This window comes from Manis javanica, chromosome 5, assembly GCF_040802235.1.
Source record: "Manis javanica isolate MJ-LG chromosome 5, MJ_LKY, whole genome shotgun sequence".
NCBI classification, from domain to species: Eukaryota; Metazoa; Chordata; class Mammalia; order Pholidota; family Manidae; genus Manis; species Manis javanica.
In genome coordinates this window covers 102,650,952-102,676,858 of record NC_133160.1, presented here as the reverse complement: position 1 = coordinate 102,676,858, position 25,907 = coordinate 102,650,952, and the positions used below count along the sequence as shown (strand labels likewise).

General features: G+C 41.1%; 1 protein-coding gene across 6 annotated transcripts in view; it reads left to right on the top strand.

Moving 5' to 3' along the window:
* Positions 1-25,907, top strand: part of AFF1 (ALF transcription elongation factor 1) — a 203,901-nt gene that overhangs the window by 86,047 nt on the left and 91,947 nt on the right. For 3 of the 6 annotated variants that reach the window (XM_017641131.3, XM_017641143.3, XM_017641147.3), the window contains 2 exons: positions 22,704-22,824; positions 23,226-24,143. The exons of the other annotated variants lie outside the window; for them this stretch is intronic. In XM_017641131.3, coding sequence (XP_017496620.3) covers positions 22,704-22,824; positions 23,226-24,143 — 1,039 coding nt within the window. The remainder of the gene's footprint in view (positions 1-22,703; positions 22,825-23,225; positions 24,144-25,907) is intronic. 6 annotated transcript variants of the gene reach the window in all.

Here is a 25,907-nt window from a genome sequence, read left to right as displayed (position 1 = left end):
CTAGCACCAGGGTCCCTGTCCTTTCAAGGCTTCCAAAAAGCACCCACCCACCGGTCCCGCAGGGAAGGAACGCTCAATATTCTTGGTCCTCAGGCACTGGTCCCACGCACCCGCTCACCAGTCCCGCCGCCCTGCCTCCCTAGCACCGGGGTCCCTGTCCCTTCAAGGCTTCCAAAAAGCACTTGGCAAAAAGAGAGAAAAAAAAGGGGAAAAACGCGCGATTTCTTCCGTCCTCAGGTGCTGGTCTCAGGCACCCACCCACCGGTCCCACAGGGAAAAATGCGGGATATTCTTTGTCCTCAGGTGCCGGTCCCAGGCACCCGCTCACCAGTCCCGCCGCCCTGCCTCCCTAGCACCGGGGTCCCTGTCCCTTTTAGGCTTCCAAAAAGCACTCGCAGAAAAGAGAAAAAAAAAAGGGGAAAAACGCGCGATTTCCTCTGTCCTCAAGTGCCGGTCTCAGGCACCCGCCCACCGGTCCCGCAGGGAAAAACGGGGGATATTCTTTGTCCTCAGGCGCCGGTCCCAGCCACCCGCTCACCAGTCCCGCCACCGTGCCTCCCTAGCACTGGGGTCCCCGTCCCTTCAAGGCTTCCAAAAAGCGCTTGCCAAAAAGAGAAAAAAAAAAAAGGGGAAAAACGCGCGACCTCCTCCGTCCTCAGGCACCGGTCTCAGGCACCCGCCCCCAGGTCTCGCAGGGAGAAACGCGGGATATTCTTTGTCCTCCGGCGCCGTTCCCAGGCACCTCCTCACCGGTCCCGCCACCCTGCCTCCCCAGCAACGGGGGCCCGTCCCTCTAAGGCTTCCAAAAAGCGCTCGCCAAAAAAAAAAAACTGCTCCGGTTTCTCTCCACCCGCCGGGAGCCGGGGGGAGGGGCGCTCGGGTCCCGCCGGGCTGGGGCTTGTATCTTACCCCCTTCACAAGGCGCTGGGTTCTTGCAGGTGTGGATGTGGTCTGGATGTTGTCCTGTGTCCTGTGGTCTCTATTTTAGGAAGATTTTTCTTTGTTATATTTTCATAGCTCTATGTGTTTTTGGGAGGAGATTTCCACTGCTCTACTCACGCCGCCATCTTGGCTCACGCCCCCCAATTTTTTAATTTTTAAAAAAATTTTTATTAAGGTGTTATTGATACACACTCTTATGAAGGTTTCACATGAAAAAACAGTGGTTACTACATTTACCCATATTATCAAGTCCCCACCCATACTCCAATGCAGTCACTGTCCATCAGTGTAGTAAGATGCCACAGATTCACTATTTGCCTTCTCTCACATCAATTTTTTTAAACACATGATATCCTAATAGGAAAACGTACATAAAAGACAAACAGTGAGTTTTGTAATGATTTATAAGTATTTTTAAAAATGTTCATTCTTGTTACTGGCCAAAGAACTGCAGGTTAAAATGAGAAATACCCTTTAACCTGTTACGCTCATGATGTCTAGTGCTGCCCCTCGGGGTGCACTATTTTTGTTTTTTTTGTTCTTTGTCAGTATAATTGCTGTACAATCTTACGTTGGATTCAAGTATATAACACTTGTTTGTATTTTGTGGTATAATACAATTTTTATGAATGTACTGTGAACATATAAAATGAAGATACTCTTTATTTTCAGGGTATGGTTAACTGTGGGTTTGTACATTAGACCTATCTTCCATCATTTCTGTATTCTCATTTTTGTTTGTTTATTCTGTTGTGGACTGAGAGATGAATGAAAGTATTACACAATTAATGAGTTTCTCTTCTAGCATCTCCTGAAGTTTTTACTTTATGTATATTGATGCAACGCTTTTGTTGCATAGATAATCATAATTATATCTTTATTTAAAATTGTCCCTCTTGAAGGTAGATTTTCTTACGTGTTCTTCCAGAAGGTTTCTTTGCACTATTGGTGATTAAAAAAAAATACATATGTATCGTCCTTTAGCGGTGTAGATTTTATTTTGGTTAAGGTATGAGAGGGACTAACCACTCTGTTCTCTCTTTTCCACAACCATCATCAGTGAATCATTGTACCTTTATAATATGTTTTGGTACCTATGATAGAGCTAATCTCCCTTCTTCACTCTTCATGCTTTCAGAATGTTCATGGGTATTTTTTTCAAGATCAGTTTGAGTATTTTGTCAAAAAAGGCTGGTAGCCTTTTAACAGGATGACTTCTCAACAAACTTACAAAACCTCATCCTGTTTTTCAGAAATATTTAACAGGATTACTGTGTTCTTTGTAGATTTTCATGAACTGGAAAAGGGTAAATTTGAGTGCCAGGGAGTCCTGAGTCACCAGCCAGACACCACTCTTTTATCATGGCAACATTTGGAAGATTCTCTTTATTGTCTCAGTTTCTCCAGAAGGAAGTGGAAGTGTACATTTGCTCTTGTCATAAATGAATATATTATTACTATAAATTTGTGGAATCATATTTCAGTAGGCAGTTTACATCTGGCTTTAGGCAGAGCATTTTGCAGTCTCTGTACTGTGGTTGGGTAGTATCCCACTTTCTAGCAGACTTCCCTTCATTCACTTTCCTTGACCATAGTAGGTATAATTTAGGCTCTTTAAAATCTTATGTGGTTCAGTAAAACAAAAGCAACAATATATTAAAATTTATTGTAATTAAAGTAGAAACATCTTCCTTAATCTCAACAATTTGGCCAGGCATTTTCTTTCTGTTCCTTTTCAGCTTTTTCTTTACATGTTAGTGTCATGTAGTTGCATCATTCTTGACACAGGTCTGATGAGTGATTCGGTCGGTGTGTAGGGGAAAGGGAGGTGAGGTCGGGGTTATGTTAGGCAGGCTGTTGTGATTTTTGAAACTGTCATTTTTGTCATAAATTTGAAGACGAACAGATAAAACTTTTAGATCTTTTATGCTTAGAAATGTCATGCCAAGAGCACATTTTTTAAAAGCCCAAAATAGCCCAGTTAATATTGACGAAAGCAAGGTATTATTTTATATATTGTGCCAGGAGGCAAGGTAGTAACAGAGATACTAACACACTGCCACAAATAGACGCCTGTTCATGATGCAGGTTATGGAAAGGACACTGAACACCATATTGATGAGCTTCACTCATTCAGACTTACGTGTAAGACTGTCAGTTGAAGAAATGTATAGCCCACAAACTCCTAATAATTGAAGACCCCCTCTAGGGCTTTTTCTTTTCTACTCATGCATGCAAAGGTAGGTTCATGAATACTCACACAGAATCCAAATATTGTCTCAGTAGAAGTTGGAGTCATACGTGCATACTGAAACCATTGTTTTTAACCGTGCTTTTAAATATTTGAAAATTAGGTGGTAAAAAATTGCATCTTTCTTTCTTTTTTTTTGTCTTTGACAAAAATGTTTTCTTTGTGACAGCAATCAACTTTTATAAATTTTAACTTAAATTATCTCACCAGGAATAGAAAATTCAGATACTTACATTTTTATAGGATTCTTTTAAAAATTGGTGCCCAAACTATAGGACAGCAAGAATCATTGAAGTAGTTCATTTATTTGAGGGAAATATTTCTGATTTAATTCAAGAATGTTTTTTTCCACTATATTTTCACATTTGAGCTGGTAAGAGTAGATGGTTATTTCAGTAGGTGTTGGGAATTTAAAAATGGGAAAAAAAGCATAGATGATTTTGTGTTTAGTTAACTGCTTTTTCTTCCAAAATGGGTTTGGAGCACAGAATATTTTGCAGAAGCAGCAATGAAAATTATGTCATGAAGGCAGGTCCTAGGCTGAACCCAGAATCTTTCTTTACTTACAGTGGCAGAATGTCAAACATTTGGAGTTGTAATGGAAAACGGTGTAGCTGATGAAACAAAGCACACAAACCTTGCTTGAATAAGACAGTTTATCTTACACTTAAGTTAGTTTTTTATTGGTGAGAGGGAGGAGTGGTATAAGGAAACTTTAGGTTTAATAGAATGTGGAAGAAATGAATTTTTTCTGCAAGAGTATTTCTGTTGGCAAACATTCATACTTTGAAGGACTAAGACTTTAGGTTTAATTTTGGTACATGATAATAGCAACCATTGATTGAGCATTCTGTTAAGTTCTGAGCCGGAAGCCAGAAACTTTGCATATTTCACATCACTGAATCTATAAGAGATTATCACTCCCATTATACATATGAAGAAAAAGAAACCAAGCCTTGTGGAGACTGACCCGAGGGTACACAGCAGCAAATGACAGCTGACACCCAGTCTCTGCTAGTCTACTCCAGACTTCAATGTAAATGTCTTCTTTGTCCTTCATACACTTATTGTTATGGCCAATGCTCTTTGGTTTACTAATGGAGAAAATGGAACATGATTGTGTGTATTTGTCTGTCTTTGAACGGAACTGTGGCTGTGAAACATGAAAAAGGAAGGAGAGTAGGGAAACATCGTATGTATAAAATTCCTCTCAGGGTGAAGAAAGGTCCAGAAGAAATTTGAGGCTACTGTTTCCTAATGCCCAACCCTGGGAATCACCTTTTCCCCCACACTTGGTTATGACGTGGGGAACATGCCAGCAGCTGAAGTTGTGGGGTATTTGTAACTCAGGGAACTCCTGCAGTCTTTGGTAAGGAAGTTTATGTGGGTGGAATCTTCCTGGATAATAGATGTGGAATCCCTTTTACCATTCCCTCCTTTTTCAGGATTAAGCTTGCTTACAAGAAATTCATTTTGGAGTCAAACAGACATCCAGAATTCTGTGCCTTCCTTTTTAGTGTGAAATGCATGCATTCCTGTGTCTGCTGCAGAGTACCACACTTCTCACTGCCATCTTTGGATTCTCCTTTTTTCTGCTGTTCTTTTTACCCTGCTCCATATGCTTGCTGTCAGCTCTAGGGACCTTCGTATTCTGTTTAGTATTGAATTATCTTTTCTCCAAGATAGGTGGGCGGAACATAGAAAGCAGGGGGGTGGGGAAACCAATGCCTGTCCTGCTTTGCCCAGCACTTGGACTCCATCTGTAATGTGGTTATTCGTAATAGCTCAGTTACTGAACACTGTGCGCCAGACACTGGGTTAAGCACTGTGTTAGGCAGTAGTTAATTTAATTCATACAACACTTAAAAATTTTTGGTATGATTATCTTCATTTGAGAGAGAAGGAAACTAGAGCTTAGAGAGTTTGTGACCTATCCTGTTAGCCATAGCCTCCAGTTAGTCTCAAAGGTGCCTGTCATGAATATAGCCATTAGGATAGGCTGTCTTCAACACTGTTTTGTGTTGGCTCCTGTCTTGGTAGAAAAATAATACAGTGACTGGGGACTATTTCTCATTCTCTGTAGCAGTGGTTTGCAGTATGGGAGAGGAGGGAAAAGGAGTAGGGCATTTTATCCCCACCCAATACCTGGGATATTTAGCAATGTCTAGAAACATTTGATTGTCACAGCGGGATGGGAGGGCACGCTGCCATCATCTGAGCTAGAGGCCAGGGATTCTGCTAAACATCTTCAGTGCGCAGAACCAACACAAAGAATTATTTGGTTCAGAATGTTAATAGTGCCATGGTTGACAGCCCCTCCTCCACAGGTTTCCCCTAGTTCATAGGCATGGGAGTATTTGTGCTTTACAGAGTGCCTGTGCATTGTGATCAGATTCCAGCTCAGTCAGTACTGGTCCCAGATGTTGTTTAGGCCACAATGTATGCAAGACATTGCTCTGGGTACTGTGTGGATTACACGGCCCTGTAGAAGAGGGAGACGTGGCCAGACTTCTCATAGTGGAAGAAACATTTCGGAGTGTGGTGGTGAGGAAAGGGTTTGTTGAAGCAGAGGGGGTGTAGGGTGACAAAGGCTTGGATGGATACAAGCTGTGAATTTGGGAAGTATAAAATGTGAGCGGGACAGATACAGAACACATTATTCCTTTTAGGACTGGAGGTGCATCTGAGGACGTATCCTTTTTTATCCACTTGAGTGCTGTTTACTGTGCACATTAACAGTTGGAATTTGGTACTGTTATCATCACCCCCCTCTTTTAAGGGCTGATGTAACTGAGACTCAGGAGGTTAAATGACTTGTCCAAAGGATCAGAGGTAGACGTGGCAGAGCCCAGGTTTGAAGCCTTCACTGCAGCACCCATGCTCTGCACCAGCTAACTATGCCGGAAACCAGAGTGTCTGTCCTGTCGTGTGTTGCTCATCCTCCTCTGCCTCCCCCAAACTCAACAAAGCCAGCGTAGGAGGCTGACAAATGACAGTCTCCATCTGGGGACCGTGAGTGGCAATCCTATTGCTATGTGGCAGGAGGTGATAGAGGGGTCAGGGGTGAGGGGACCCATTAGCAGAGAACCAAGGAGCACCTTGGAGGAGCAAGGAAAGGATTCTGAGTAACGCGGGACCTCAGCATATCTGGCAGGGAAGAGGTTAGCTGCAACAGCATTTTGAAGTAGGAGAAAACATGCAGAAAGGGAGATTGGTAGGTATAAGATAACCATTACCTATTGTATTACAGACTTATTTGTGTAAAATGCAGTTCTAAAATTTGAGCCTTTATATTTTAGATATCAGATGTAATTAAAACTAGGGAAAATAGAACCAGTGAATCAGGGCCTTCTTAAAGCCAAGACTTTCTGGCTTGGTAATTTTGTAGGGAAGGCCCGTGCAGGAAAACACTTTGAAATCTGAAGAAGGAAATGTGACTCTTGGTGGTTCCTTTGTAGGCACTAAATCAGTACATGAAGAAATAGGAAAAGAATCAGAGAAGATTAATTCCCCGAAACAAACAAACCTAGTTCTCAAATAGGAAAAAAGCAGGTTTTTTTTTTAACTTGAAGGCTGGAGGAGGGAAAGGTGAATTAAGTCTTCACAGTGGCTAAGGAGATTGCCCTGAAAACTTTACAGATGGGTACCTGAAACTACTGCAGATGTGTGTATGTATCTCTACCAGATCACTTGTAGTTTCTCAATAGAACAAAAAGCAGAACTTAGAGCAAGATTTTGAAGGAGTGAGGTAAGGTTTTGCTCAGTGTGCATGCACAGAGGACACTCAGGCAGCATGCACGCATAAAGCTCAGGCTATTTCAGTTCAGCCAATAGCAGATGTATTCACGAAGTTCAGGACCACTCTTTAGTTCCTTTCCTTATACTATTAATGCTTTACTATACCTGCATTATCATGCATCTGTCCATCTCTTCATTAATCTTCATTAATCTGTCTTTTATGCTTCTTAAGGAAGTTGCAGATAGTGCTGTACTTTCCCCTGAATACTTTAGCCTGCATGTTGTTAACTAATGTTAAGTATTTATTTAGTTTTCTCTTCTTTTTTGCCATCAAATTTATATGCCATGAAATGCAGAAACCTGAAGTATACTGGTGCATTTTGACAATGCATACATCTGTGTAACCCAGACCGCTGTGAAGATATACAACTAATTTTAGGGTTATTTTTAGTGTGTATGTGGGAAGATGAATAGAAGATGAGTATATACACATACTCCTGTGAATGTTTTTCCCCCTTTCAAGGTGTCATTTCTCTTTTTTTTAATTGTAAGATGAAATGTCTGTGTTTAATAATATCTCATATCATAGTGAGTATTAGGTAATTTTTTGAAGCCTCAGACCAAAGCTTTGGATAAGGTACAGTTTTCTTTGCCAAGGTTGTTTCTTCCTAAGGAATCTCTTGGATAGCTTTACCAAGTTTCTGGGATTTTTTTTACCTTCCTAAGTTAATATTGAAATTTGTTTTAAAAATTACTTCTCCCATGACTATTAGGCCTTCTCCCAGTAATGGCACTTTGTGTGGGGAGTAGACACCTCTGTCCATTCTTTAAGATCTCCCTCTTTTTGGGTGGCAGTAAAATGTGTATGACAGAGTATAACTAAACCACCCCTTGCTACTTTAAGAATGCATGTGTTAGAGAATGTGAGGATAATTGGGCTGTGTTCTCCCAGGGCTATGCTATGGAAGTTCTGGGTAAGGAGGCAAGATTGTCTTGACAGAAAGATGTGAACTTGGTACTGGTGATGCTGCTGGTACTTGGAACTGGTAAGGTTCTCAGGGGGATGCATCTGTAGATAACCAAGGGCCCCAAGCTGACATGGTACAAGTTGTGATTTGCCAAATTATCTGGTTGCATGCTACCTGTTTATTTCTGTTCTGTTATCCTGTAGATTTTGTTAAAAATTTAATGTAAATGTTCTAGCCATTCTCAGCTTTTTTATTGCAAGGGAATAGTTGAGTCTGTGATTGAGCTAGAATTGTAAGGGAAGCACCATCTCCTTAAGGGCAAAGTAGAGGTAGCAGGCTTAATTAGAGAACCCCTAGGAGGTTTTAAAGTCAAAGAATACAGAAGAGGTTCACTGTACTTCCATTTGAAGATAATGGTTTTAATTTTGTTAAGGCTGTCAGTCTGTTTCCTTAGGCTGTCAACCTGACAGATGTCCTTTTATTTAAATAAAGGTATTCAAATGTAGTGGTGTAGTCTCCTGCCAGACTTCTAAAGAACCAGGACATTTGAGGAACACTAAGTTCTGGCCTTTAATAGCAGCCACTGGTTTAATTCTTCATATTTTCCAAAAACCACGCCTGCCTGCTGGAGTAGATAGCTCTGGGAAGTTGGATGGACTCACTGTGCCTTGGGAGTGTTTAATCCCAGAGCTGCTCCTAATGTTTTCTTCTGCTCTGCCATCTCCCTCATATCCTGTCCATTTCCTTTTATTTCATCCTAAATATATAGAATTGTAGTGTGAAGGCCATTATTCCATTGAGGATGCAGCTGGAACCAGTGGCTGGAGTGGTTTTATGCCTTATATATCTCCCAAACTTCTACCAACACACTTAAACCCTGTTGAGGCTCTTGACTGTTATGCTAGGCAAGGTATTGGAGATGGGGAAGTTGAGTCCTGGCGATATTAGATAACCAGTACAGTGAGTGGCCCTAGAACCTGAAGGCTGCCAGCCTGATACACTTCTCACCATATACTATGTTATGCTAATCTCTTGGAATAAGAGAGTAAGTCATTAAAATTAGATAGAAATAATAATGGGGATTTCTCATCTTTTCCCCTCAAGTCAGAAAATAAGATAAATTTGTGTTACTCTAAGACTTGTATATTGAAGAAGAAAGTATTTCAGAAGCAGTCTGCACTCCACTCCTTTAAAATCAAGCACTTCAAAATGAACTTTAAGAAGTCCCTTTTTCTTTCTTAATAATTTAGGGTCTAGTACAGGAATTGGCAAACCTTTTTTGTAAAGGGCCAGATGGTAAATATTTCAGGCTTTGCTGCCCATGTGGTCTTTGATGCAGCTACTCAACTCTTCCTGTTCTAGGACCAGAGCAACCATGGACAATATATAAACAGTTTTTAAGGGCTGTGTTCCAATAAATCTTTATTGACAACAGGCTGCCAGGCCAGAATTGGCCCACAAGCCATACTTTGACAACCTCTGATCTAGTCCATCCTTTTCTTTCTGCATACTTTGTTTATTGTATGTTTTTAGGTTGAAATTTAAGCACTGATCAATGTTAAATAGGAATGTTGTAAAAATTTTTTACCCTCTTTGCAACTGATAGCCTTATTCTCTTTAATTTTACTTACAAGCCAAAATTTTGTGAGCTAATAAGCATTTTAAGAAATTAACAGTTTGGGATGGGATGTTTAAATGTTCTTTCACATTCACTACTTTTTAAATTGTGGAATTAAGACTGCTGGCTCAGCAAATGGAGGTCTTGAAAGTAGTGTCAAATCATTTGAATTTGGAGGTCACATCAGACTGCACAGCAAGGTGCTCTCTGGGTGTGGAGGCCCCACACTTTGGGAGGAGGAAAGAGGGTATGAGAGGAGTCATGTTTTTTTGGTGATCTCCTGAGGCCACAGTTAACTCTAAACTTTGACAGCTCTACTCTGTTCATTTCCTAAAATTCACAGTGTTTCATGAGTACAGTAATTTGATATGACTGTTTCAGGCTGAGGCAAGCACACAGGCCATTAAGGGGGGTGGCTGCCCTAAATGATCACGGAGGCTCTAGGCGCCCCCAGGGAGTGGATGACTGCGAAAGGCTGTCATCCCTACAAATTACGGGGGGTTCTTTGGACCCGTTCTATGAGGAATTTGGAGATGGGAAATGAGTTGAGATGGGGCAACTACCCCATGGTGAATGATTACTCCTCTGAGACATAACTGCTTTCTCAGCAGGGTCGGGGCCCTTTCCCCAATTCCAAACTTATCCTCATTCTTCAAGCTCGTATGTCACCATTCTTAATTAAATCACCCATGCTTGTCCACGTAGACTGGTGTTTTTCTCCTCTGCATCTTTATTGCTTGGAACCAACCTCTGCACTCACTCTCAGTAGTTTTCCTGCTTTTTGTATTTCTCCCACTAGATTGTGGAATCCTAACCTCTTTGTCCCTAGGTCAAGCATAATAGGAGGGAGTCAGTATTTACTGGAAACAGAGATTTTTCTATTTTCATTCTGTGAGACTTAAGATCTTGGGTGGGACTACAGGAAACCATAGATAAGTGCACTTGAGCTCTTAAATAATTTTAAGTGGCATAAGTAATATTTAAAATCAGTGTATTTGGTAATTTTGAATGTTTGCTTCTTTCTTGACATTGTATTTATCAGCCTCTGCTTTTCAAAGAGAATTAAAAATGAAAATTTAAAAGCAGTTAGGACACAATCGCTAAAAATCCTGACATGTACCTCTTTTCTTTTTTAAATTAACTCTCAGATTTAGTAGCATCAAAGAAGGTGGAGGGAGGCTTTATGAAGTTTGATAATTATCCTTTGTTTTATGCAAGTGAACTGCCTGTTGGCAGTGGTGGGGAAAAGATATATTCTGCATATAAATGTTCATGGCTGGGCCAAAATCCAGCCCAATGAATCCTGACAAGCTTTGTAAGGCTCCTAACACTGCTTAGCAGAGGTCAAAATGAAGGGAGACTTCTCCAGAAAAACAATGACTTACTGTTTAGCTTTAAGGAGATGCCAAATATAGCATGGGTGGTAGGAGGTGAGCTGGGGTTATGATGAAAATGAGAATATTTAGAAACATGTAATTGTTGCTTGTTGCTGTATAAAATTCCAATACATGTTTCCAGCTTTCTTCTCCTATAATAAATCTCCTTGTTCTTCCTATTTGAAATGTCTGGAATGAAATGGAATAGAATAATGAGACTGACTATAGTTTTTATGGCATTAAGTTTTCTTTCTGTGAAAACAAGTGTGATGTGCAATGAACCAAAAGGAGAGATAACTGTAAGTCAAGATGTAAAGGAAAGACTAACGATTCTGTAAAAACATGTGGACATTTTATTACATTTTTGTTGTTTGTTTTGTGTAATATGCAAGTAAGTTTAGATATCTTTGTGTTTTTATGTCTTCATATGTGTGTGTCCAAAACAGCTTGTTTAACTAAGTTGAAAATATAATTGACAATTATTTCTACTACTAGAAGTTGTGTGTTGGTTGGGGAATGGAAGGTCTTGAATTTAGTTTTATATATACTCTTAGAGTGGAATGAGCTTCATTAAGTGGATACAAGAATACCCTATAATATTTTTGGTTCGTCAGTAACTGAAAAATGTGTTGATGGGACTCTGTGTACTTATTGAAAGGATAAATGTTTCTTTCTATTTTCTTCTTTAAAGAAATAGCATAAGGCCAGTTTCCCGATTGTCCCATTGTTCCCCACTGCTCTTATCAATACACAGACATTGCCTTTCCTTTCATTTGCCAAGTGTAAGCCTTTTCCTGTTGCTTTTTGCTCTTGGTTAGCAGGTCTAAATGTTGAGCGTTTGTTCTGGCTGAAGCAGTACTTGGTACATTGGCCCTGTTTCAAACGGTTCTTCTTATCGTGTATGGTGCAATTAGTTCTCTGGAATGTGTGTTAGAAGTTCAGTCATTGGGAGGGACTCTTCCTTTTGGAATGGTAAATTATATGCAGTTTTCCAAGTTGTTCTGTAGAATGTAGTTCATTCAATTTGGTGTATGTCAGGAATTATCTGGTGTTTTAGCTCTGAAGTAACAGAATATACCCACTTAGTATGATCTCTTATAATTGTAGAACTAGTCTCTTCTTTGAAAAACAAAACCAAACCAAAAACTTGCTCCTGAATAATTACTTGTGAGTAGAGTTGATTTTTTTATTTTAAGTCCCCTTAGGGACATTTCATCAGGAGACATGACAAAGTTGGAAGTCATTTGTTCTTCTCTTGCTTTCTGTGTTGTACTTGAAATTTTGGTGCATTAATCAGTTATGTGGAGGATGCCATCCATAACGGCCTGGCTAGAAGAAATAGTATCTTTTGAAAATATTTCTGTGAACTTAAAATAGTGATTTTTTTTTAAAAAAAAAACCACTCCTTGGGTCTCTGCATCTGTATTCATCTGTCCCTCCAATATTCGCTTAGTTAATGCTGGGTACATAGTGAGGAGCTAGAAAGAAAAGGTGACTGACCTACTTTGTGGAGGTGAGTGTGGGGAGCCAGACACAAACAGATCAGTGACCAGACAAGATAATTTTAGGCGGTGCTCAGAGATGAAGCCAGGGGGAAGTGTAGAGAGCTCCTGCTGTGGGTGGGAGCTCTCTCTAGGGGGCAAAGTAGCCACTGAGATCTGGGACCTCGCTGAGGAATTCTACTTAAATTGAGATACTAGTGATATCATCATCCTCAGCTCTAGGGACAGCATCCAGATGGGGATCAGCAGTACACAGCTTGACCTGTGTTCCAGGAATGAAAAGGTGAGCTTGGCTAGTATTTGAGGAAGGGCAGGAGAGGGGAATGTATCTGGAGGTGGCAATTAAGAGGAAGTGTTCTGGACATGGAGACTTAGGGGCTAGGCTTCTGGATTTTAATCTTGAATGCTAAGGGAAGGAAGCCTGCAGAGGGCTTTCAGCAGAAGGAGCCCCATAATTCGATTTGCACTCTTTAAAATTAATTGCTCTAGGCTTGTGTTTTCTTTGTCCCAAGATGCATTTATAGTAACATGGAGAGATTTTTCATTGAGGGATTTTTATTGCTGAAGTTTTACATCCTGGAGACAACTTACTAATATTCTGAATCTTGTTGATTTAAATTAAATGTGTATATTTGCTATAAATATTACTCACTTTGTGTGTGTGTGTGTGTGTGTGGTATTCTTGGATTTTATGACTACTTAATAACGTGGCAAACTGAAGAATAGAACCTGTAACATGAACTTATAAATGTGGTATTAGCTGAGGCAGTTTTCATGGCTGATATAGGGAAGAGTGATGTCAGCTTCCTCCTAAGTTTCAGTCATTTGATGGGTTTAACAGTCTGGTAAAATCAGTTATAAGTATCAGCAATGAATCATATTTTGTCATCAAATAATGAGACTGGCAGAATTGAGAATTCTGGATTGTTTGAAATTGAGTAAATCTTGAATATAATAATTCAGTCAAAGATGTATGTTAAGCATGAATTTTTGCTAAACCCTGTGCTGTCGGGAATAGTCCTTGCCCTTAAAAAGTTCACAGTCTAATAAAGAAAAACTGTAGGTACATATACAGTGTGTGTCATTTTTGTAAATATAAACATGGACAGATTTGCAAGAACAGATGTATCCCAGAGAAAGAAAGCATTCCAGAAGAGGATGGCAGGTGAGAGGGGAGTTCAAGGCTAGAGGCAGTAGTATTTTCAGAAGGCTGTGAAAGTCAAGTTGTAGTTCACGAGGGAACTGGCAGAAAGGCTGTGCTTTCCCGAGCTTCCCAGTTCCTTGTGCTCAAAGGGAGAGGTGAGGCAATGAGCAGAAAAGAAAGGAGGCTTAATCCTTGGGGGCTGAGGTAAGTGGGAGCCAGATGGTAAAGGGTCTTGCTTGGCTTACACAAATGTCAGCTTTCTCCAGTAGGCAGCAACAGGCCCAGGAAGGTTGTAGATAGGTGAATAGCAAGGTCAGATATGTAATATTTAGAAACATCAGTGAGGCAGCTGTGTGGAGCTAGATAGCCCAGGATGAGGAGGTTTATGGGGCCGGTGCTCCAAGTGAGGAGTGAGGGATGTCCACATGACTGTAACTGAATTTTGGATGCCTAATAGACTTAATGCCCCAAACATTTTTATAGTTAAACATGAATTAAATGAGGCAAGCATTAAAAAAAGAAACCCAAACTTAAAGCTGCTTGTCTACATCCTTTCTTAGATTGTGACCGCAGTATTCTTTTAATTTGTGGCTGTAATGATAACACCCTTCCCCAGCCTTATTATTTTATAAGTATGTGAATGTGGTCCTTCATGGTCAGTTGAGTTTGTAAAAAGAGTGGCATGGAAATGAGGCCAGTGTTCTGGTTGATCCTAGTACAGACAAGCCGTGCAGGGGAAGAGCCAGCAGCTTCTGCCCTTGTTTCTGATTGGTGCCAAACATGCAGTGCCAGCAAGGCAGGCGGTCAGAGGTGGCTTTCATCCCCAGGGACCTTTGCTACTAGAGGGGGAGGCATAAATAACCAGTCGAATAGTATATTTTCTCTAGGAGCCTGTTGCTACATTGGGGGGAGGAGGTGTTAATTTCTGTGCGTTTTTTTCAGTTAACTGCTGGTGAGTACTGTCAGGAACTCTTGTCAAAGATTGAATTCTCTGTAATTTGTCAGTAACATTAATATGTTCTCATTTCAAGTAATATTAAAAACAAGTTTTTTTCACCCCTGACTACAGATTGTCAAATTTTCAAGATGAGGAGCGATTTCTTTCACCAGCATCGTTTGTGTAATTGTGCCATTTGCAGGATGGCCTTCTTCAGTCAGTACTAGTTTTTACTTTTAAAATGTGTTTGGAAGATAAGAGACTTGGTATACTGCACATGGGAATGCATTGGCTCATCCGCCTCCTTTCCTTTCCCCTCATCTTACTTTTGTTGGGGCTGTGAGTGCCCAGACACAGTTTCCCCCACTCCTCTTTTAAGACTACGCAGGAAGACAGGTTCTCATGCTTTCCCATCTGTGGGGTGAAAATGCCTCTCAAATATTTTTAATGATCTATTTATTAAGTGAAACAAAATGAGTTCTAGTGAGACTACCCCAGTTAAAAACACCTGCTGGTATTTGAACTTTGGAACATAGTCTCTAATGTACTGCTTGCTTCAGATGGGTCTGTAATTATTATGTAGTACTGATCTAAGACTGAGTCCAGTGTCCAAAATCAGGTTTCAGAGGTATCCAGTGAGAGTTGTTGCCAAAATGATCTACTATCCAATATTTCTTCAGCCCAGATCTTGATGATGTTGTTTGAGGCCATTTCTTTTGTTTTTAATCAGAACTTTTAACTACACAAATAATAAATGATTGCTGTTTTGTGAAAAAATGTTTAAAGTCTCACTGAACCACCTACTTCCTCCACTTTAATCAGGTACTCTTTCTTGATAGCTTTTTGTATAAAGTAGATCCTTTCACCCCTTTGCTACATATTAGCATACATGCTGAAGTACCTGGCAGATACATTTAGAAGGGTAAGTTAAGGTGTCTCTGGCTAGAACTGAAATTACTGACTTTTCATTCAAGTTTTCCCAGGTAGAGGCTGTCTCTGTTTAAAACTCATAGTATGCACCTAAGTTATATATAATAGGTTGATTTAAACATTTGCACAATGGATCACTTGTGATTATTTCAGTATTACAGTGAGGCTGAGCCTTCTGTGGCAGGCAGAACTGAATAGCAGAGAGCTGTTACTTTCGAAATGATCTCCTGAGAGCTTCTCCAGCAAAACAACTGTGACATAATGTTATTTTGTCATTTCACTTGGCTGATACTTATTTTTTATATAAAATCATTTTGGTTTATGATTGTCTCTGATTTTTCCTTTATATTTATTGCATGTGTTAAGACAGGTAATGAGGGAGAAATACTTGGAAAGTTTAACAGTGATTTGCATTATGAGAAAACCTGTTGCAATTTCTTTCACATGCACAAAACGAGAGGAAAAAATTCTCCATTTTTTGAAGTCACATTTCTTCTACTTTCAAACATGGAGCCATTTTGATTTCTCATGTTTAAATTGTTTTTGAGTGATACAGTTTAATGACAAAACTATTGTCCTTAGACGTATATTGACTCTTTTTCCCAAAGCCAATGTGTGAAAAATGTTCCCATGATATTGGATTGTAGGAACAGAGGAACATGGAAACAAGGGGCCAGAAGATGGTCTTACAGTGTCAGTCAACAGGGTGGCTTCCAAAATAAAACACTCACCTGCACGACCAGTAGGAACGTGCCCTGCTGTCCTTTTGCCTCCATCACTTGGTGACACACACATCATCAGTCTCTAAGCCTAAAGCCAGGGCTGCCCAACTTCTGTGAACAGACTTGTCAATTTTATGTTTTTCTCTTTGCTTTGTACATTCAAATTGGAATGGCATTGTGCTTGTAAAACAGTCAAAAGACACATTCTTTCCCAGGATTAATGTATGTTGCTAATTTAGGATTTTCCTTTGCTCCCCCCCAAATGTCTCCTCATGCCTATGAAGGTAAGTACACAAGAGAGAGTACTGTCTGTCCTCTAAGGGGGAAGGAAGCTTTTAGATGTGAGTTCCAGAGAGAGCTGGCCACATCTGTCAGAGGAAGATCTGTGTGAAGTGACCAGTCAAGGGCGATGGATGGGCAGTCAGCTGTGCACGGCTTGCCCCGTGGGCTGAGAGTTGCTATGGACCTGCCCGGTGGCGTTCAGCGTCCTGCAGGACTGACCTAGTCAGCGGCAGGGCCCATGGGCTCCAGCCTGGAAGGTGCTTGCAGCACCTTCTGAAAGCCCAACTTTTGGGCCTTCCTATTACTAACTTTCCTTCTTTCACATACAATCTTTCCTTCTTTTAGTGCTGGAGAAAAAAGGGGGATAACTCTGACTGATCCTTACAGACCTGTGATTTCTGCATTGTATCACATGTTTTAACATACCCATGCATAGCCCCAAGGAGAAGCATTTGAAGGCGGGAGTAAATGTACCCTGACAGGCCCCAGCATGGGTTGACTAAATGACTGCATTCAGGGCTTGGATGGGTAGCTCTGAATTCTTCAGGAGTTTCACCACCTCTGGAAAAGTGAGAGCATCCTGGCATGTTTTAGTTGCCAAGCTTCGTTCAGGCTCCTGTGTCAATTTAAAGGGGTGGAATTCTGTCACTGGAAATGGCTGTGACACTGTCCATCCTAGCACCAGCCTGTGCACCAGTGGTATAACTCTGGGGAGAGGAAATCCTGGGGCAAAAAACCTCTAAAACCGAAATCAGTCAAAGGGAGAAATAAAGTTTAAAACCCGTTTATTGCCTACAAACTGCAGTCCAGGGACTGTCTCTTTCCTGCTCTGGCAGAAGCAAGTGAAAGCCTCCCCCAACTTCTCAGGTTCAGATAAGTCCTCCAGTCATTCAGGTAATTACCCACTTATGGAGATGAACTTACTTCTCTTTAAAGCCAGGCAAGAGAATCTAGAATATTACAATTTTACCTACAGGTGGTCCACGGGGGGAGTCTCACAGGCCGCTGTCCTCTCACCGGGCATTGGAAACTGAAGCCTGTGGTTCCCCCATCTGTCTTTCTAGTTTGCTTAAAAAAAAAAATGTTGTGGGGGAGGTGGTTGGATGCATTTTGCTGAGATCTTTTTGGTAAATCAGTGTTGAACCTTGCAGATGGTGGACAGTAGTAGATGATCCAAGAGCAACAACTTTTGGCTACCAAAAGTAAAATTATTCCCTATCTAAAAATATTTTGCAAACGTAGGGTGGAACTCATGCATGTCTGCCTGTGGTCAGACTTTGCACCCTTCCCCCGGGGGCACATCAGCAGTGTAGACTTGTTTATGTATGCAGTCCGCTGCTCCCAGTCACCATGGGACTCGCTGTTTTCTTCTCCCCAGGTGGGGGGGACTCCTCTGCTGGCCAGAAGGTTGGTATTGTGGCCCTAGGAACATGGCCTAGGGCAACTGGCCAGAAGTTAATGGGAGCAGAGCTTGATATCTGGCATATAATGGCAACTTTATTTACAGCCTGTCCTTGAAAGAAATAAATGTGAAGAACACCACAGCACATTAGAGATGACTTGGGAATCCAGAGGTTATTGTGGGGTTAGTGACCTCAAATCTGTACATTTTAAAAAGGCTCTAAAATAAGAATTGTAGCACAGTTTTTATAACTTGAAGAAGAACTTAATCCTGTCAGCCCTCCCTCTCTCCAAGGGCCCTCTGTTAGGCCCTTAGGCAAAGACAGTCCTGTATGGATACATTTAACCAAACATGTATTTTATGACTCTGAAATTGCCCTGCTGGCAGGGATAATACCTGAATTGTTGATGTGTCCCTCTTTGAGACTAGAATCATAAGGAATTATAAGTGAGTAAATGCACACACTTCATCACATGTTTTTGTCGCTGGCCTATTTAACACAGCCTGAAAGCTTTGCTGCCAGAACTGTCATTCAGAACACAAGCTGTGGTGTCAGGCAGACCTGCATTTGAATTTTCCCTTGTACCATTTAACGGCAAGTTGATCTGAGCCTAATCTTTTTCACCTGGAAAATGGGGTCAATCTCCCGTGCTCAAAGTGGTTGTGAGAAGTAAGAGACTGCTGTGCCTAAGTCAGGGCTCACTGAATAGTGTGCTGAGTGGCGGCTGTCCTTGGCCCTGCTGCTGCAGTCATCAACGCTGCTGTTTTCTGGTGAGCAGGGAGGAATCCATCCAGCCCCAAAGAGCGTGCCCTCTTTCTCTCGTACTCCTCAGAGCCACCTAGAAACTTGTGAAACACGCACATCTCAGGTCCCACAACAGAAACTCTCCTGAACCAGAAGCTCTGAGGATGGGTCCCTACAAGTCTGTCTGGTCCCTGCAGGTCCTCCTGGTGATTCTGATGTCGCTGCAGTATGAGAACCTCTTATCTAATGCAAAGTGCTGTGTAGAAATAAGCGAAGGAGATCTTGTAACTGTGTGTGGAGCAGAGAGCAAGTCGGACAAAGCTGATTTGGGATGAGCCTTTACCTGTGGGATTAGGATATGTTTTTTTCTCTACACATCAGAGGGGAAAAATGCCACCTTTAATTAAATGAAATGATAGTCAACTTGTAATTATTCAAAGGTAATTACAGAGTTTGTGAATTGTGTAGGACTTTTACTGCTTCCTAAAATCCCCTCATTTAAAATTCTTCTGTGCATCCCCTCCTTGTTTGCATCTCGGTTTAAAAGCAGTGATATGCAAGAGTCTGAACGGTGGTTTACTCATGCTACTAATTGTTTAGTGTTCTTAAAATTTTCATTCTCCCTGATCTCAAAATAGAACCAAGAAAAAGAAAATACTCAAGAAAAAATTTGTCTAGGAACTTTAAGAAACCATTCCTTAAGTCACTGCAAACTTAAGAAGTGAAAGCCGACTAAACCAGAAAGCTACCCAGCATGATTGGCGAACTCTGTTAGCTTCCAGGAGCAGGTAGGCAGCCTAGGAAAATGAGGGCTTACAGTGTACCCTCTAGTCTTGGGAACCGTGGACGGGTCATTTCCTGTCTCGGTCTGTCTGCCTGCCTGGGAGCCGTGGTGAGCGAGGCCCAGGAGGTAGTTGCCCTGCCCAGAGCGTGGGCGAGAGTGAGTTTCTCTCCAAAGTCTAGACTTCATAAACCTTATCCTACCAGTGATACTCATGTCTGTCTTTCTTTACCTCACTATTTTGGTTTTTTTCAGTTGAAGGGTGATAATAAGAGAAAAATACATTGAGAGCTGGTCTCAAAATTGGCATAGTATCACACATGTGTGCCAGTAAAATCTTGGTGTGGGTTTTTAAACTTTCTTTAAACTAATGAAGTAAAACCCTTAATCAGAATCCTTAATAGGATTTCCTCCCTGTGGGAGGTGCCTTGATTTTTGAATCACATAGCAATTAGTATTAGGGATTTTGTGAAGTTGGGTTCACATTATTTCTGTTGCAGTTTTTTTTATTTTGGAATGAAAAACTAGAAGTGTGGTAAAATCTAACCATGCAGAGATAAGGTTGAGCTGACCGATTTAGAAATACTTTAGAAGCTTTAAACCAGTGTAGCTTTTCTCAAAGATGTGTGGATTCGATGGGAAAATTAAGCGAGGACCACAAGCAGCCTGATAGTTGAGTCACTGCTGTTCATACCCTCCCTTTTCAGTCCTGGACTGAGCATTTTGACATCTGGAGCTCCCTTTTCTGAGACAAAGGTAGCAGCAGTTACTCAGCAGTGGGCAGAAATCTGTCTTTAAAAGCAGAGCCAAAGACCTGGGAACACTTACAAGCAAATAAAGTTGTAGGGCCTTCGCCATTGTAACCAGCAGAATCAAAAGAGGGAGAACTCCACCACGAGGCCGGTGGCCTTAGGAAGCTGCTTCCACCTCTGTGCGCCCCAGGCGAGGTGCACACACCAGGTAGCTTGGAAGAGAGAAGCCTGGGAGTTCAGGTGTTCGGAGACAGGTGCAGGCCTCACCCCCATCTGCAAACAAAGTAGTTGTAAAGCAAGTTTGAAGGAAAAAAGTCATTTCCTGACTGATTTGGCTCTTGTGGTTGTATGTTAATGTTGCATGGTTTTTAAGCCAATGAGGAATTAACCAAAAATCATTACATATTTGTAAAGAGTTTGAGTGGTTATTAGCTCCTCTCAGCCAGAAGTAAGTCTAACTGTCCAAAATGTGAGATTCAGCCTCTGTTAAAAAAGACACTATAACCAGTTTCTGGTTTCATTTTTTCCTCAACTTTTTTCCTATGTTGACTAATGTAAATTATTCACTTTGTAATTCTCTTAATATGATACTGAGATATCCATCACGTAGGAGAAGTTTTTGATACAGTGGTGAGCAGATAAGTCTTTACCACATTGTAGTGTGTCCAACTGGGTAGTTTAGCTGCCCCCCGGCTTTAGATCAAAAGGCTGTGAAAATAAATCACCTTTTAGATGGTTTTTTTTAAAAAAATGCTTTTGTGTATGTCTTCCAGAGTTTTTAATAACATGTGAGTTTATAAAAACTAAGTGTAGTGGGTGTTTTTAAATTTTGAAATATTTCATGGTTAGTTTCTGTGCAAAGAACCATGCTTCAGCAGCAGGAGCCAGATAAATATGAGAGGTTTACTGAGATGGAATTCACATTCTACGGGAAAGGGGAGGAGAGTGAACCAATTACTGTGTGAAGTCAGCACGTACTCAGTGGGTTTGAAGAAGCCTTTCGAGTGGGTGACAGTGGAATCACTCCAGCGATTTGCTGGTTGCTGAAAATCAGGGATGGGACTGTGTGGTTGAGAGAGAGGCAGAGGAAATTTGTGTCATTAGATGAAAGCTCAAAGTCTAGGATAACACGTGAGGAGCAGGGAGCAGTCTGATGTGAGTGGAACGTACAGGTAGGTTTGCAGAACATTACTTCATAGGTAAGCCAGTCCTGGAAGAACTGGTTATCTTTCGGTAAAAGGGGGTTTTGGGGTGGGAATTAAAGCAAGAGGCTGCCCTTTACAGGTTGTGTTTGGGGAGTGGACAAGACTGTCCATTAGAATGCCTGTTGCAGGCCTGCAGGGAGACAGTGGTATAATTTGTAGAGTAGCTGTACTTGAGATGACTAGGACTGTGCCCTTCTAGAAGATTTAATGCCTAAGCAAGGGTTTAGAGTTTATTCTGTAGCAGCAAAGTCATCAAAGGCTTGTTATTTTAAAATATGAATAGAGACCTGAGAACCAGAGACTTAGGTCAGTTTTCATTCCATGTAAAGGCTAAATTATAGGGACAAGATGTAGGGGAGACAGGGATCCCAGTAAGTAGGCTTTGATCAGAGGATATAAGTCAGAAGAGGGGGCAGGGGACGGTATCTGACATCAGGGCTGGAATTTCTAAAGGTACATACGGTCTTGGGGACATAACTATTTTCCTATTATTCAAATGCCATTTGGGGAAAAGAGTCAGTAGATACACTAGAAGCAAGTCTATGAGGACAAAAATTTTTTTATAGTTCTATTTTTGGTATTACTCTTTATCTCATAGGGGTTGGAAGGGTGTGGCCTGTTTTGCTGATGTAAGGCATCAGCCTTGGGTTTATATGCTAGCTAAAACTACACTCTTTCTGGTTTCTATCTCTGATTTGCCTGTCAGTGAGTATGTTGTAACCCCTGTGGCACCAGGGCTGATGACTTAGGGTACATTTTTAAGTAGGTCAAGCAGATTATAAGCCTTCTCAATAGGTAGGCTGACATCTAAAATTGGATTTTCCCATCTTCGACATTTGAAATTAGAAATAATTTTCTTTTTGGGTTTACACAGTAAGACACCCCCAGTAGAATAGACTGAGGATAAAGTAAGTGCTGTTTTGGGTGCTTACTAATCTTTTAATTATGAAATGAGTCCTTTGATTTTAATCTCCCAAAATGTAAAAGACCAATACAGGAAAACAGCCTTTGTAAAGTTTACATCTTGACTCCTTTAGATGAAAAGCTTCTGCCTCTACCCCATACTTTGCAAGCTGAAAGCAAAAATACCATTTATCTTGTCTCAGTTCCACCACTGCCTGTAAAAGACTATTCAGTTTGGAGTCCATTTGGAGCCATGAAGGCTGCAGCAGCTCATAGTGAAGACTTAGGTTTCTGGAACCAGGCCCCGAGGCTAGAGGGTCACAGCTCTTAACTGAAGCCTCAATCTAGGATTGGCTGAGGGTCTTAAGGCTTTCTTTAAATCACCTCCTTTGCCATTGCTTCTTCTTAACCTATCCTTGCCTCCCTCACACACATACATGTGTGCAGGGAAACTTGAATACAGTTAAATTTTATTGTTTTTGTTCTTTTGTGGCATCTGAAACAGCTTGTACAATGAAGACAGAAACCTGCTTCGAATTAGAGAGAAGGAAAGACGCAACCAGGAGGCTCACCCAGAGAAAGAGGCATTTCCTGAGAAGATCCCTCTTTTTGGAGAGCCCTACAAGGTATTTATTGTAACCTAGAAGGTCTTCATTTAACTAATGAAAGTGAATTTGAACAAGGGTCACAGCTATAAAGTTAAGACAACGTATCCTAGAGATTGTTTTTGAAAACAAAACTGAAAATTCTCTGAACTTTGTTAGTCAAAATAAGTTTGTGGTTTTCTTTTGCAATGTTAGTCCCCTGGATTCGGTAATATTTGTTTGTGGCAGGGGATCAGGGAAATTGTTCTTAATGGGGAAATTAAGTTCAAATTGCATGTTAAATTCTATGTTAAACGTGAGATTGAAGTGTTCCTTAAATACCTTAAAGGTATTATGTAGTACAGTTTATTAAATGGTGGTTTTCCTTCAATTTTTTCTTTTTTCCATCCATATCTTAACTCTATTCTCTTTTCCTTTTTCAGACAGAAAAAGGTGATGAGCTGTCCAGTCGAATACAGAACATGTTGGGAAACTATGAAGAAGTGAAGGAGTTCCTTAGTACCGCCCATCCTCATTGCTTGGAGGCTTCTGAAAATAGGTTGGGAAAGCCAAGATACCCTTTATTTCCTGAGAAGGGGAGCAACATTCCATCCCACCCCTTCCACACTAGTGTCTACCACCAGCCTGTTAGTACTCCTGCCTCTGGACCACTTCCTGTTGGTAACAGCCACAATCTCAAGATGGCACAGCCAAGAATGGAACCAATGACAAGTCTTCATGTCAAAAACTATGGCCCACCAGATACCCAACACCTGCCTCAAGATCACCTTGGTCAGGAAGGGTACAGCGCCAGTTACCACAGAAAAGGTGGTCACAGAGCTGATGGAGACCCCTGTGCTGCAGTGGCAGACTCAGCTCCAGAGAGGGGGCTTTCTCCTGCACTCTCTTCGTTGCCTTCCCCGGTACCCCCTTTGTCACCTATACATTCCAGCCAGCAGACTCTTCCCAGGATGCAAGGAAGCAACAAGGTTCACATCAGTACCAGTACCAGTAAAGGCTACTGCCCGGCCAGATCTCCCAAGGACCTAGCAGTAAAGGCCCCGGACAAAGAAGCCCCTCAAGACAGTTTGGTGGCACTTGGCAGCCTTGGGGTAGCCCCTCCCCAGCCACCTTCCCAGACTTTTCCCCCACCGTCCCTCCCCTCAAAAAGTGTTGCAATGCAGCAGAAGCCCACGGCATACGTCCGGCCCATGGACGGCCAGGATCAGGCTCCTAGTGAGTCTCCTGAACTGAAACCACTGCCGGAGGACTACCGGCAGCGGACCTTTGAAAAAACGGACTTAAAAGTGCCTGCCAGAGCCAAGCTCACCAAGCTAAAAATGCCTTCTCAGTCGGTTGAGGTGAGTGGAATGTCATTACTGAGGCAATTCCAGTGTGAAGAATGATTTGGGATGGAAGTTTCTGGAGAAATGGGGGCTTGGGTGTCAGTGACTTTTGGGTAAGGAAATTCTTTTATGGCTTTAGGATCTTGTTGACCCACAAACTCTCAGGTCTGAGATGGGTTACTGATGACAGATACTGAAATGTGATTTGTAGGAAGATTTTAAAAAATCTTTTTATTGAACCATACTTTATGTACAGCAGAATACAGAGATTATAAGAGTACAGTTTGCTATGTTTTGAAAAATGTATACACCTGTATAACTTACAGCCCTATCAAGGTAGAGCACATTTCTATCATGAGAAAGTTTCGGGAAGGTTTTGAGTTGTCTTTTTGTTTGTTTAGAGAACATTGGCCTTTTTTAATATTGTAGAGAAAAAAAAATTTTTGGTTAATACTTCCTCAGCCCCAGTTAGTTTTTCTTGAGATCCAAACCATGGAAAGGTAAAAATAAGAGGTCAAAATGTTGAAGGCAAAGTATTAATTTTAAAAGATTTGTTTCCTGTAAATTGTAAGAACACCTTGAAGTTTGAGGGTCTCTTTTAATACTTTCTTTGTATTTGCTACCTAAAAGAGAAGAGTGGAGGTGTGGTGACATCTCATTTAAGAGTGAGTCACAAATATAATACAGAATGTTACTCAACTGTGGCTTTTCAAGTAATCAAAAAACTTTATCTTTTTAAACAAAGAATGAATTCCTTTTTCTGCTTTTTTGATAAATGGCGGCATTGTGCTTGAGTGAGGAGAATCAGCATACATCCTATCACTGCAATTCTCAATTAGCACCAGTTACTGCAAAATTCAGATTAGTAGTGCAAAGTGAAATGTTTGAAGTGCATTTATTTTAAAGCTTATCTGTTAGGTAAAGTCTGTGATTTAGTTACATCTATTGTATAAACATTCTAATTTGCATATCCATTGCTCAAAGACTTCTGTGTGCACCCAGATATCAGTCTTACCTAGTGCTAGAGAGAATTCTTTAATGTTCTTTTTTAAAAGACAGACTCCAGGGTCCTTAGCTGGAAAGATAACCCTTATCTTAAAGGAGGGAAATCTGTCAGCTTTTGGTTTAGAGGAGGTTAGGTTCTGTCCACAGTCAGCTCTTGAGCTGGAGTGTCTCCAGATTCAGAATGTGACTTGTTTGGAGGTGGAAATGACGAAGATGGCAGAACTCTACCCTACAACTAGGAGGATTGTCTGCAGTGAGCCTTCTATTGAAGTTTGTGCTGTGATGGGAGGTAGGGGTGGGAAGCAAAAGGAAGACAGAGAACAAAGATCATCTCTCCTCATAATCACCAGTCTACTTTATAGTTCAGACAATAAAAGAATGGGAGTTTTTTTGCTTTATTTATGAAGTAAGGCCTGTTCTGTTTCCTGGTTTAAAAAAAAAGATAAGGGGCCAATTGAACATTCTTTCTTAAAAAAAAAAAAGCTAAGTAACTAAAATTGCTGTAAAACATACTAGCAAATATTTGTATTGTCTACCAAGTGCCCAACCATACACTTAAGTTCAGGGTGGGATGCCAAGGAAGTATTGGTTCCTGCCCCAGGAGAGATGATAGTCTAGTCTAGTAGAGATCAGCATACACACACAAATACACAACAATTCGAGAACAATTCAGCATAATTGTTACCAGGAGGTTAGAGAGTTTCAAATGTCAGCCTTAAGACAGTGAACCTATGTAAATTCATCCATTAGTTTTCCAGTAGATCTTCTAAGGGA